General features: G+C 44.1%; 1 protein-coding gene across 1 annotated transcript in view; it reads right to left on the bottom strand.

Moving 5' to 3' along the window:
• Positions 1–5,834: 5,834 nt before the first annotated feature.
• The window catches only part of LEMD1 (LEM domain containing 1), a 29,233-nt gene continuing 21,184 nt past the window's right edge, over positions 5,835–13,883 (bottom strand). The window contains exons 4-5 of the mRNA XM_010854260.1: positions 6,958–7,034; positions 5,835–6,033 (exon numbers count right to left, since the gene is read on the bottom strand). Coding sequence (XP_010852562.1) covers positions 5,835–6,033; positions 6,958–7,034 — 276 coding nt within the window. The remainder of the gene's footprint in view (positions 6,034–6,957; positions 7,035–13,883) is intronic.

Genomic DNA, 13,883 nt, shown 5'->3' on the forward strand with positions numbered 1-13,883 from the left:
CGTTTAATTTTACTTCAGAGATGAGCCTCTTCATGTTACTCTAATCAGCAAGGCTTTTCTTGGCTGGGGGGTAGTGGTGGGGTTTGAGGACAGAAGGAAAGGGGGGGGGGGAAGCAAAAAGAAAGACCTCCCAAACATCAATAATCCCTTTTCTTGCATGTAAGAATTATTATCAATACCCTAGATGTGAACAATGTGGTCTAGCACCTTCTTTATTTATGACTGTGGCAATGAATATAACTTGGTACTTAACCAATTATTTTTAAGAGGTGGGAGCACAGTATTTCTTTGAATGTTGAAAGCCAGAAATAGAACCTTTAAGAATTTCTTCCATCTGCCAGCCTGAACGTTGGCTGCATAGAGATTTCAACAGCACACGTCATAGAATAGGACTTGTTGCCCCATATGCAGAACACATGCCCACGAAATCCAACGCCCCTTGGGACATGAAATTAGCTGAATCCTGTGTCACCAGCCAGCGCTCCCCTTAACTGCTTGGCGACCAGAGGGAGAACAGTCACTCTGGGTGGCAGGTCTCACCCAGAGGTAAGTGACATTTAATCCATGTCACTACCCATGAGCACTGCCCATGCCCAGGAAGGACAGACTGCTCAGGAATAACACGCATAATGATGCCTTTCAGCAGCAGTTTGCTCATTTTAGGAACTTCTCACAGGGATAAGTAGGAGGTGAAATCTAGGGTATTGGTTTTGTCGTTTCAAATGTCTGTTTGGGTTGGAAATGGCTTGAAAAGGAAGTGGGCTTGTTCTGGATGAGTCAGGACTTTTAAGAAGAGATCCAGAGACGATTAAGATACAGTCCCCAACCCAAAGAGCTCCAGGATTTGTAGGAGAGGCAGACAAGTAGTTGGAACTGGGAAAATAAAACACCCTGATGACTTGGAGTTTGCCCTTGATGAGAGAATAAATCTCTACACCAGTTCCTTTCCTATCAGTGAGACTAGTGGTGGGGGGTGGGGAGCTCCACCTGAGAATTCAATTTGGCCTAAAGTCAAGCCAATCAGTATCACAGCTTTTGCTGCGGTGGTGCGTAGCTGAGAGTGGGGTTGGGCAGGTAGATGACTCGGAGTTGGGAAGGGCACCAAAGTAAGGCCCAGTTCTTTCCTCTCCACATTTCAGATTCCTCATCATGTCTACACTTCCAGAAAAGCCTGCTGCACACACAGCCTTCCCTGCACCAGCTCCGTGAGGTCAGTTTGGTGGCAACAGTTTCCTGGAGACAGAGGACACCAGTCCTAGAGGACACAGCTCCCCTCCGTATACACACTCTCCCCGGATTGCCAGGGAAATTGGAGCCTCACAGAGACAATCGTGAAACACTTGGGTCACATCATGAAGATTCAAGAACATGGCAGAGGTGTGCGTTCTCTACGCATAGGGGTTTCAACGGCCCCCTGTCACCCCCACCCTATTTGCTGGGCCAATTGCAGCAGCTCCTTCCTCGCCTCCAGGGAGTTCCACGAAGGTGCCTCGTGTGTGCACACCAACCGCAGGGAGCATCCCCTGACCTCCCCGCTCCTGCCCCTGCTCCTGTAGCCTCGCGGGCGTGGTGCCCTCGCCGAGGGCGACACAGGAAGTGCATGTCAGAGTGTGCCCCTTCCCTCCCACCGAGGCAGGGCTTCCTGCTCCTGTCGCTGCCGGGGCCCAGCACCCTGATAACTGCCCTGTGTGCCCGAAGTCTCTCAGGGGCCTGAGAAAATGGCTCCTTCGGTCTGATGCCTCTTTAGAAGCCTTTCTCTACCCAGTTCTCAGGGGAGGCAATGGAAGCTGCTGAGGAAGACGGGGAGGCAGGGATGGTTTGTTCTTGGGTCTTCTTCTGCGTTAGCCCTGGGATTAAAGACCTTAACACGGTCCCCGAGGCTCGCTATGATCCAAACTCTGCCTTCCTTTCCAGCCCCATTCCTCACCACCCGCTTCAGTCTCATGGTGCTTCTCGCCCGCCCTGCCTCCCCTACCAGTCTCTAGAGACACTGTGCCCTCGGCCTGGAGACGGCCCTTTCACCTTTAGCCTCACCCACGTTCTTCCCACTTCTGTTGATCGAATCCTACTCCTGCTGGGTTCAACTGTGATACCACTTGCTCCAGGAAGCTACCTGTGTCTACTCCCAACGCTGGAGAAAGTCGCCCTCTTCTATACTCCCTGTCCTCCGTCAAAAGGAGGTCACTTAACATTGCAATGTCTGCTGGCATCTCCTTCTCCCCTACCAGTCCCTTAAGAGTGGGGACTGTATCTTACATTGATTTTATTTGCCCTTCTATTGAGAGGGTGCAGGAGATGATAAATTATCGGATGGATGCATAGTGACACATTTCCTGAGATCAAACTCGCCCCCCTGAGTCTCTTCCTTTAAGACGCATTTTTCTCGAGGAGGTAGCCAGTCCCCAGTGTGCACAGGCCCCCGATGCACCTGCCCTGCTGGTCTTCTGGCCTCACGCTTAGGGTCAGCCTGGCTTAGGCTTGAGCTAGGGTTCCTCCCACATAAGCACCTGATGGGCATGAACCACAGCAGTGCTTCTCAAACTTTACTGTGTGTAGGAATCCTGGAATCCTGTTAAAATGCAAATTCCAGCTTGGTAGTTTGGGGTAGGGCCTGAGCTGCCAATGCTGCTGTTTGGAGACCGTACCTTGAGTGGTGAGGCACTAATTAGAGGTCTTGTTCAGTCTCCAGAGACTGATTCCAGGATTCTAATTTACAAGAAATAATTGGCAAAGATTCAAAGTACTGAAGAAGGCTTTCTAGGAGAGATTTATTTATTATGCTTTATCTTATGACAACTGAACAAGTGGCCATCACTATAGGTTGCTTTCTCCTGTTCTTATTCTCAATCCTCTACTCCCTTGTCTAACAGAGGCTGCTAAATTTCAAATGCCCACTCTCCTAGCCTCCCTTACTGTTCTGCATGCTAAGTCGCTTCAGGCATGTCTAACTCTTTGAGACCCTATGGACCATAGCCTGCCAGGCTCCTCCGTCCATTGGATTCTCCAGGCAGGAATACTGGAGTGGGTTGCCCTCCTCCAGGGGATTTTCCTGACCCAGGGATTGAACCTGCGTCTTCTGGGTCTCCTGTATTGGCAGGCAGATTCTTTATCACTGAGCCACCTGGGAAGCCTTACTGTTCTGAATGAAATTCATAACACAAGCTGGGGATAGGAGGCGGTGAGTTCCTAAGTTCTGCCTTAAAATACTAATGCAATGGGCTGCGTTTCAGAACTAATTTCAGGAGTTTAAAGACAGCAGGCCAATATCTTTGTGATTCTCTTAGCCTTCCTCTTATGCTTTTTAACTTGTAGTCACAAAATAGCTGCTGATGCTCAGTAAGATCAAGCATCTCTAAATATCACCAAATATCTAGTCAGTTTCAAATTTTCATGATCATAATTTTTTCTACAGTTGGTTTGAGTCAGGATCGTATTACATTTGGTTATTTAATAGTATTATATGCTTTATGCTCCAAATTTCTTTTTAAGAGATAAAAATAAATCGCTGTTTAAGCCAGCTTTACTGAGTTTTATGTTCCTTACAGCCAAACTGTAATACAGTATACATTTTTTTAAATTAAAACTTTCCTGAATTGACACAAACCAACACACTCTGCTTGTAGAAATCTTTAAAAACATGGAATAGTAGAAATAAAGAAAATCAGAGCCCCATTGTTGACGTACCATTAACATTTTGACATATTTCTTCCAGTGTTGTTTAGTTGTGATAATACAGTAGTAATGAATCTGCATCATTTTTGCTTACCATTAAAAAAAAAGCATTTTAAGGGTGATGAAAATATTCTAAAATTGATTGTGGTAATGGTTGTATACCTATGCATATTCTAAAATATGGATAGGTGATGGTTGTTCAACTATGCATACTCTAAAAATCATTGAATTGTACACGTTAGGTGAACTGTATGACATGTAAATTATATCTCAGTAAAGCTGCTTATTGCTGCTGCTGCTGCTGCTAAGTCACTTCAGTTGTGTCCGACTCTGTATGACCCCATAGAGGGCACCCACCAGGCTCCCCCGTCCCTGGGATTCTCCAGGCAAGAACACTGGAGTGGGTTGCCATTTCCTTCTCCAATGCATGAAAGTGAAAAGTGAAAGTGAAGTTGCTCAGTCGTGTCCGACCCTCAGCGACCCCATGGACAGCAGCCTACCAGGCTCCTCCGTCCATGGGATTTTCCAGGCAAGAGTACTGGAGAAAGCTGCTGACAGTTTTTTTAATAAGCATTTTATGTTATGATAAACTTTTAAATATTAATTCTTACACAGTCATCTATTGAGAGTCTAAATAAACCTCAACTGATTAAGCCTTTCCCCTATTGTTGGATATTTGAGTTGGCTCTACCTTTTGACTGCCATGAAAATTGCTGCAGCTGACTTCTTGGTACTTAAGACTTCTCTCTGTCTAGAAGTGGCTCTTCCCAGAAGCTGAACTATTATGCCAAAGTGTAACAATGCTTAAGCATTTATTGAACATTTACTGAGGGCTTCTACCAGTTAGCTGTGAACAACAATAAGTATTATATCAATACTTTATATGTGCAATTTCTTCAAATTCTTCATTAGCCTAAGAGTTTCAGTTCAGTTCAGTTCAGTTGCTCAGTTGTGTCCAACTGTTTGTGACTCCATGGACTGCAGCAGTCCAGGCTTTCCTGTCTATCACCAACTCCTGGAACTTGCTCAAACTCGTGTCCACTGGTGATGCCATCCAACCACCTCATCTTCTGTCACCCTAAGCGTCTATTTTATCCCTGTTTTCAGAAGTTGAACTGAAGCTCAGAGAAGACAACTACCTCCCCTGAGCTCACAAAGCCAATGAACAGAGGCGCTCAGGTGCTTGCCCAGCCCTGCCCACTCCCAGTGCCGTGATCACTACATTCCTCACCAGGTCTTAATCCTTCCAAACCTTTCTAAGCTCGGTGGTGAAAACGTAATCTTGTTCTGAGTGCTTTTCTTTTCATTACTGGTGATGGTGGCTAGTTCTTTGGGTTTGCCAAAGCAGATACGTTCCCTTTTTTGCTCGTCACCTGTGTGGCCTTTCCCATGGTTGACGACCCAATTTGAAGAATGAATAAAATGTGATCCACAGCTTATCACCATAGTTAAAAAGAACAACTCCAGGCACAGTTTCCTTCTTAGAGGTCTGCACAAATGTGAAAGTACTTTTAATGATGGCCAACCTGACTCGGGGAACTTCCTACTATCAAGCTCTTTGACACAAATGCCTGGCTCGCTCCCTCATCCCTGCCACCTGTCTGGAGCCTGGCCTCAGACCCTTCAGCTCAGCACAGGGCACGGGAAGACTGCCCGGCTGTGGGGCTGGGCCTCCGCCTCGAGAGGAGCCTCTGCTCCCTCCTGAAGCAGAGGGCTCGGAGCAGTACTCAGGCACGTGCTCATCACTCTGCTTCTAAAGCACTTAACCAAAGAGTGACTTGCTTTCCATCTCTGCTCCCTCCTGAAGCAGAGGGCTCGGAGCAGTACTCAGGCACGTGCTCATCACTCTGCTTCTAAAGCACTTAACCAAAGAGTGACTTGCTTTCCATCTCTGCTCCCTCCTGAAGCAGAGGGCTCGGAGCAGTACTCAGGCACGTGCTCATCACTCTGCTTCTAAAGCACTTAACCAAAGAGTGACTTGCTTTCCATCTCTGCTCCCTCCTGAAGCAGAGGGCTCGGAGCAGTACTCAGGCACGTGCTCATCACTCTGCTTCTAAAGCACTTAACCAAAGAGTGACTTGCTTTCCATCTCTGCTCCCTCCTGAAGCAGAGGGCTCGGAGCAGTACTCAGGCACGTGCTCATCACTCTGCTTCTAAAGCACTTAACCAAAGAGTGACTTGCTTTCCATAGTTATGTAGACAAATATCACAATAACGAGGATGCCAAACACAGCAAGCGTCAAGCCCATTGGAAACGTTTCTAGGTCACTGTCCCCAGCTCTCCTGTTCACTCTGCAGCAGGCTTTCTCTTTGAGGTTCCTCAGTGCTTTGCATCTGATGTTTGACGTTCTTGCAGCACATCTGTGAAAACAGTAGGGGCCTTTAGGGTTCTGTACAACTGCTGCTTGAGGACCCCTTAAAATGCTTGGGGCTTCAGGCCCGAGGGAGCAACCATGGTGAGACTTCAGGAAGCAACCCTCTGCTCATTTAAAACCTAAGCTAATTTCAAAGAGTAATATTAACAGGATATCATCAACGTGTGAGAGCTCTAAAATCCCACAGAACGTGTATTTATCACCCCGTGTGTGCCATCTTCCGATGATGGTGCAAGGCCAGGCTCAGGGCCTTACAGTCCCCTGGTGCCCACTGGGGATGGGTACTCGCTGATGGGGGCATCTGTGCATTGGCCCTCTCCCTTTTCTCCACAGGTATGAGCACTGATTTTTCAGGGAGGAGATGGGAACTACTTTTGAAATCTGCTTATTTTACATTGCCAAAGGAAAAAGGGGAATTTCTGATCTGCTAGTCAAATCCTGGCAATCGGCCAAAATTTATTCAGAAGTTAGGAAGTATACCAGAAGGCTTTACTGTTTTGACCCATAAAACATCCTGTTTTGAGCTCTTATTTCAGCTCCTTGCTCTTTTCTTTTTTTTTTTTCCTTTTCTTTTCCCTTCCCTACCAATAGGAATAAAGGTTTCTAAATGACTACCAATGTTTCTAAATGACTTGGGTTCTGGTCTCAGCTTACTGTAATTTATGCTATCCTCCTCAGCTTCTCCGGCCCATTTCCTTATCTCTAAATATGAGTAGTGAAGTGCAGAGTCTGTAAGGCTCCTTAGACTTCGAAATTGTGAGAGATCGCCAATCTTTCTCCTTTCTCCACACATTCCTTTCAGACTCAAACCCTTCACAGAAATCTGAATAATGAGTTTTTTTCCAGGAGTTGCATAAGACTCATATCTTATGTACATACATATCTTCTCATATGTTAAGAAAAGCATTACCTTCTTCCTTCAGTACGCTTAGAATCCGAGCAGAAGATTTCTACGGCTTTTGGTTTACTGGTGGAAGTCTTGCATCTCTAACGAACAGAAACAAATATCAAGAATTTTTAGTTTCCAATATTTTATACAAAGAATTTTTTTTCTAGGAAAAGTCACATAATCTGAGAACTGATACGTTTTTGGTATATCAGGTAGTTTGTGTGTGTGTGTGTGTGTGTGTGTATGCGTGTGTGCTCAGTCGCTCAGTCATGTCTGACTCTTTGCGACCCCATGGACTGTAGCCCGCCAGGCCCCTCTGTCCATGAAATTTTCCGGGCAAGAATACTGGAGCAGGTTGCCATTTCCTACCCCAGGGCATCTTCCTGACCCAGGGACTGAAACCATGCTTCTTGCATCTCCTGCATTGCCAGGGGGGCTCTTTACCCCTGTGCCATCTGGGAAGCCCATGGGGTAGTTTAGTACCTCATAACAAAAACTTTCAGTTACCCTTCCTTTATTCAACAATTAGGAAAAACATCCAAGTTCTGTAGTGTAATATTTTACTTCAGTGACTCAACACGAACAGTAGACACGCCGGTGACGAGGGTCACGTGATGCCAGCAGCATGCTGTTCTTAAACATCAGCTCTTTTTTTCTCTCTTATTTGTACTTCTTTATTGCTTGAAACTTTTTTTAATGAGCCCGCATCATTTTTATACAAAGGATAAAGTTATTTTAAAAGACCAGTTGGCAATGAACATGGATTAGAAAATAATTTAGGAAGATGAAAATGTTCTGTAAGAGGGGTAGAAGGAGAGATAATCATGGCATTTCTGTTTTTTCCTTTTCCCCCAAATTTCTTTCATACTGGTATATTTTCAATAAAGTCAAAAGGCCCTTTAGGCCTTTGTCCCCTCTCTGTGAAATAGAATTGTAACGATTAAATGATTTAAACTGTATGAAGTGATGAAAACATCTGGCACACGGTAAGCATTCAGTAAACATTAGTCATGTGATTGCGAGAATGATAACATTAATTTCATGCTGTCGTTTCTCCTCATATGTCTGGTTTCCCTTGACTGTCCACTCATACTTAAGATTCAGGCCTCATCATCCTCAAATGTCTGCAGTGTCCAGGGGGTGAGCCCCAGAAAGGTGACGATGCGGTGTCAGATGGTGTTGCTGACCGCCGTTTATCAAGTTCTGGGTCCCATTTCCCGTGAGTGCACTGAGCCTCCTCGACCACCCTGCCCGCATTTGTAGACACTCATTGCTCCATGTTAGAGATCGCATATTTGAGGCACAGAAAGGTTAAGTAAGTTGTCTAAGGTCACTCAGTATTATCAATGGAACTCTACACCAAACTCCTCTTTCCCCCCCTACAAGAAGTCTTCTTCACTGCCCTTATCCACTCAGATCACTCATCTGGTCTATATTTCTTTGACCCTCATGTACATATTCTACACCTGACCTTATTGACCTGAAGTTTTATTTGTTCAACAAACTTTGTACTGTTCTGCAGAGTACCAGTCCCCATGCTGGCAGTGAGGATTTTCAAAGAGACCACCACACCATCCTTGTCCTAAACAGCTAATCACTGAGTGTGGGGATTTTGTGTGTATTCTGCACTGACTTCCTTCTCCCCAGCCAGACCATCTGCTGGATCTCACAGAGCTGTCTTCTATTTCTTTCCCCCCCGACCCAGTTTTATTGAAATAATTGACATACATCGCTGTATAGATTTAAAGTGTACAGCAGGATGGCTGGATTTTCTGTTTCTCTTTAATCAAGCCATATTTTCTACCACTGGGGGTAGATATTTGTCCCCCTCCCAGGAGCCCAGCACACCTGAACACAACAGGAGCCTCCGACAGCTGCCGTGCCGCTAGAGGCCTCAGGAGGCTGTCGGCTAAGGGTCAGGGGCTCAGGCGCCAAGAGCAAGACTGGACTTGCCTCAGCGAGGGGAGGACTGACCCATACCTGCACAGAGCAATCAAAACAGGATCCAGAAGGGAAGTCCAAAGGAGGCGTTCTGAGACTGGGAGTGAGATGGGCTGACTCGAGGGTGATGGAGGCGGTGGTGGGGGCAGGAGAAGGAGCCACTGGGCCCGCGTGTGAGTCACAGAACGAGCAGGAGGCAGGCGAGCCCTGGTCTCAGCAAGTGTGTCGTCAGGACACCCAACAGAACACACAGCTTAGTGACTGGACAGCCACCTTCAGGCGGTGCTGTGTCAGCAGGCGTGATGGCCTCAGCCCAGCGTGAGTGGGAAGGGCCTGGCCTGCTCTGCGACCGTCTACTGGGGGTCACCCACTCCCGGCAGAGACCACCAACAGTGAGGCAGTTGTGGCCTCCACCGTTCCGCTCTACCCACTCTAACCCACGTTCTTAAACAAGATGTTCTCAGCAGCGGTGTAGTGGTATCCGGGCAGGGTCTCTGCAGATGGTAGGAGCTGTGCCTGGCACAAGAGTTCCACGTCTGAGGGAGCACTGTTTCCAGTGAGGACATCACTACAGGAAGAGTTAGGTACCTGCACTACATCAATTTCCTGGAGGAAGAAAGCAAGGCTCTGGAGGTAGAAGGACTTTGAAAACTCCCACATGTGTGGGCTGCGGGGGCCTGCTCACCAAGAGACACTCAAACTATTTCCAAGAGGGTTGGAAAAATCTTTTATAAGCACATTCTTTTCTTTAAACCTTTTTTAATTACAGAAGTTTCAAACATATACAAAAGTAGACAATAGTATAATGAACCTCTGTGTACCCATCACATGCAAGTTCTTTTTAATTCTCTTACATTTAAAAATAGATACGTTAAGTAAAGCATTGGGGTAGAAATCTGTTGCAAAATCAAATTATAGGATTTCACAGTTCTCAGGCAATCACACACTCCCCTCCTATCTTTCCTCCTGTCATAGAAGGTGTAGGTCTTTGATTTCTTTTTCTTCTATAATTTATTGCCCTTACTTGTATTCCTAGAGTTCTCCTACAGTATGTAAAAGGTGAACATTTTGATTTTCAAAAAAAGAGTAATTATGCTTATCAACATGACTCTGCAGCCATCAATAATAATAATAATAAAGACTATATAACAGGGAAAGAGTTATCAGCTAAAGTTAAACACAGTAAAGTACAAAATGCTGTGTGCACATTGACGACAGCGGTGTAAACACATACTGCCTGTGCACATAAACAAAAACGAGAGAAATTGAAAAAATTAAATCAGTTTTTGCATGTTTGTAGTTGATTTATTTTTTATCTTTGAACAATTCCTTTAATGTTGCTGTAATATGATTTTCACTGTAAGCACCATTTACAATGGAACTAAAAAATATTGGTGCTCATTAAAGCCATGGCTTAGTGAGGGTAAACGGCACCCTTGGGGAAATGGAACATCTCTGCTCCTTTCTCCCTACGCCCGGAGCTAGATTCTGCAAAGGCAGCTGCTTTTGCAGAGCATTTGCAGCTGATACTGAGGGAATGCACGACCTCCTCTGCTGCTCCACCCTCTTCTGTACCCCCCTAGCACCGAAATCAGAAAAATACACTCATCCACATATTACTGATCAACTCTAGATATAAATGTAGTAGTTCTGAGATATACCAGTGCAATAAACCATGAGTGTCTCACTGCAATACCAGCTAACGCTTACTTAGCGTTTCCTGTGTGCTAGTCCCCGTTCTAAGCATTTCCCAGAAATAAAATCACTTAATCCTACCACCCTATGAGGAAGATGCTTTTATAATGCCCACTTTGCAGATGAGAAAACTGAAGTACCTATGGTTTAAGTAGTATACCCATGGTCACACAGCTGGAGAGATGGTGGAGCCAGCGGCCAACCAGGCGGTGTGGCCTCAGAGTCCCCCCTCCTCATACCACGCTGTACTGCACAATGATGGTGCTGCTTTACTGGAATTAGAAATACTGTGCTCGAACGTTTAATATCTTGGGCACTGAACGTGCCTCGGTTCGTTTAATCTTTCTAACAACTCTAAGAGCTAATCGTCACCATTTTATAGGTGAAGAAATAGAGACTTATGGGCTAAATTATTTACCCCAAATCACACAATTAGTGAAAGGAATAGCTGTAATTTAAATTCAGATATTCTGGCTTCGATGCCTATGTTTCCTGGTCTTTAGTCTTGGAATCATATTGTTGGGGAAATTCATTATTACAAATACATCAAAAATATTTCTGAAAACTGATATCATTAATTGATAAATAATCCAATCATCAACTAATTTCCTGAAGAAGTAACACTTGTAACCATCAGATCTCTTCTTAAATATTTCAGATAAATTGGCTTTTTAATAAGCTTTTTCCAGGTAGACTATTTTGTGCTAATTCTGGCCTACTTATCTATCAATTCAGTTTAGTTGCTCAGTCGTGTCTGACTCTCTACGACCCCATGGACTGCAGCATGCCAGGCCTCCCTGTCCACCACCAACTTTCTCAAACTCATGTCCATCGAGTTGGTGATGCCATCGAGTCGGTGATGCCATCGAGTCGGTGATGCTACTTATATATATGTGTGTGTGCGTGTGTGTATGTGTATATATATAGATATCATATTGAATGTGAAAGTGGATTGTGTATGCGGTATTATGTCATACTCTGTTATGGCTAACTCTAAAACACTGGGCTGTTTTCTAGAGCCAGAAAGAACAGTAATCATTTTGTATCCTCATTAAATCATCACTCATCCAAAAATGTACTCGCTTTTGAAAATAATCTACCCTGACTAAAGCCATTCATACTTGCCCATAAAGAAATGCAAGTTTGTTTGCATTTCCACAAGAAGTGTATTTTACAGTGCAGACCCAAACCTAGCCAAAAAGGTCATAGGCTGACACCCACAATTACAGGCAATCAAAGGGGTGCCACACGCTGGGTTTCCCACCCTTTTTTCCTCTTATCCTCCCGTGACTTCTAACTGTTGGACTCTGGGGAGTCTAGAGGCAGTGAAGCTCCTGGGGGTGGGGACGAAATTCTCTCCTAATCACTAATGCAATTAGTGATTCACTAACTCACTAAAGCAATTTTTTGGAAAAGGCCTATATGTAGAACCAGACTTTTTACCAATGACTTGGCAAACTGGCAGTTTGTGACCCTGCTTAAAGAAGAAAACCTTTTGATTCAGAACTCTTTAAAATTGAGTTAGCCCAAATCCCTTTATTGACTAAAATGATTAAGTTAATAAAAGATTTTACAATAATCTCAGACTCTTACTTTATTGTTTTTACTTCAACTTTGATTTTAATAAAGCTCTCATCTAAAACATTGTGTTCTTTTAACCTGAGTAATGATTTTGAATTAATTTAATAATCTGCATCACATTAACAAAAGAAAGGTTAAAAACTTTGTGATCATTTGCATTCTCGATTTTTAAAACAATTCTCAGCAAACCAGGAATAGAATGGGAATTTCCTCAACTTGTTAAAAGGTTTCTTCTGACACCAAAATCATACTCAAAAGGAAAACGTCATAAACATTTTCTTTTGATCAGAATCAAGTAAGAATTCTTACTATTATCCCTCTGACTTAATATTGTAATAAAGAGGTCTTAGGCAGCACCGTAAAACAAAGAGAAATTAAAGGTAATCAAAACGAACTAAAGAGATTTACAGAAAAATGATTATGATTGCAAAAAGTTCATTGTTAGAAAACCAATATACCAAAGTCAACTGCATTTCTATCTACAAGCAACTAACCATTTAAAACATAATTTTAAAAAGATGCTATTCCCAATACTAATCACAAAGAGTCGGACACGACTGAATGACTAAGCATAGTACAGCACCTAACACAGCTACCTAATAAAGCTAACAAAAGCAGAGCCTGACCTTCACTGAGAAAATAATAAAATCTTACTGAAGGACATTAAAGAAAATTTCAATAAATGTAAAGAACACGAACAGGAAGACTCAGCAGAGTGAAGATCCAGCTTTGTCCAAATTAATTTATTAAGTCAATACAATTTCAATCAAAATTCCAGCCTACATTTTTCATGGAACTTGATAAACTTATTCTAAAACTTATATAGAAGAACAAAGGGACAAGTAAAGACACCATTTAAAAACAAGGTGGGGAAGGTATGCTAAGGGAGTTAAGACATTCTGCTCTCAGCACAGGCCAGCGAATTATCAGAATAAAGACTCCATTGTATTAATCATAGATGTTTATTTCCTGTATTTTATGATGCTTTGACATCTTGGGGTCTTGCTAATCCAGGAGAGACTGTAAAGCATGCCGTTTCATATGCAAACCAACCAATCCAAACCCACCAATCCCTAACCACCTCTCACGCACCAAGCTAATTTTTCTCCTGCTGTGAATCAGCCCCGACTCCGATAATGGACAACTTGGACAACTAGGAATCACCCTATACTATAGCCCAGGCCCACTGAAGTTATTCAAACTAGCTAATCCTAAAATGCTTACCTTGCCTGACCAATTCCTTCCTGCAAACATCACACTAAAGGCATGAGACCATGCTTTGTTCCACTCCCGCCTCCTGCCTTATTCTGATACTTCTCCACGTGGCCAAGCATGGCATGATGCGCCCATTCCTCTTGGGAACTGTAGGCAATAAACTCTTCTTTCAAAGGCAGTTGTCTCCATGTCTGTCACCTTAACATACTTGATTAAAACAAATCCTGTGTACATTTTAAAACACCCACGTATGTTTAGAAATTGATGTATGATGAGAGTTAGCACTGCGGGTAAGAAGAGAAAGGACAGACTGTTCCAAATGGCGCTGAGGATGAGAAGGGATAGAGGTGCTCCTCCCGGCCTCTTCAGTTAAGTGTAGCCCAAACCCTGGAAGTCACATTTGTGCTCAGTCGTGTCCAACTCTGCGACCCCATGGACTGTAGCTCGCCAGGCTCCTCTGTCCATGGGATTCTCCAGGCAAGAATACTGGAGTGGGTTGCCATTTCCTTCTCCAG

Source organism: Bison bison, unplaced genomic scaffold (assembly GCF_000754665.1).
Source record: "Bison bison bison isolate TAMUID 2011002044 unplaced genomic scaffold, Bison_UMD1.0 scf7180017864338, whole genome shotgun sequence".
Taxonomy (NCBI): domain Eukaryota; kingdom Metazoa; phylum Chordata; class Mammalia; order Artiodactyla; family Bovidae; genus Bison; species Bison bison.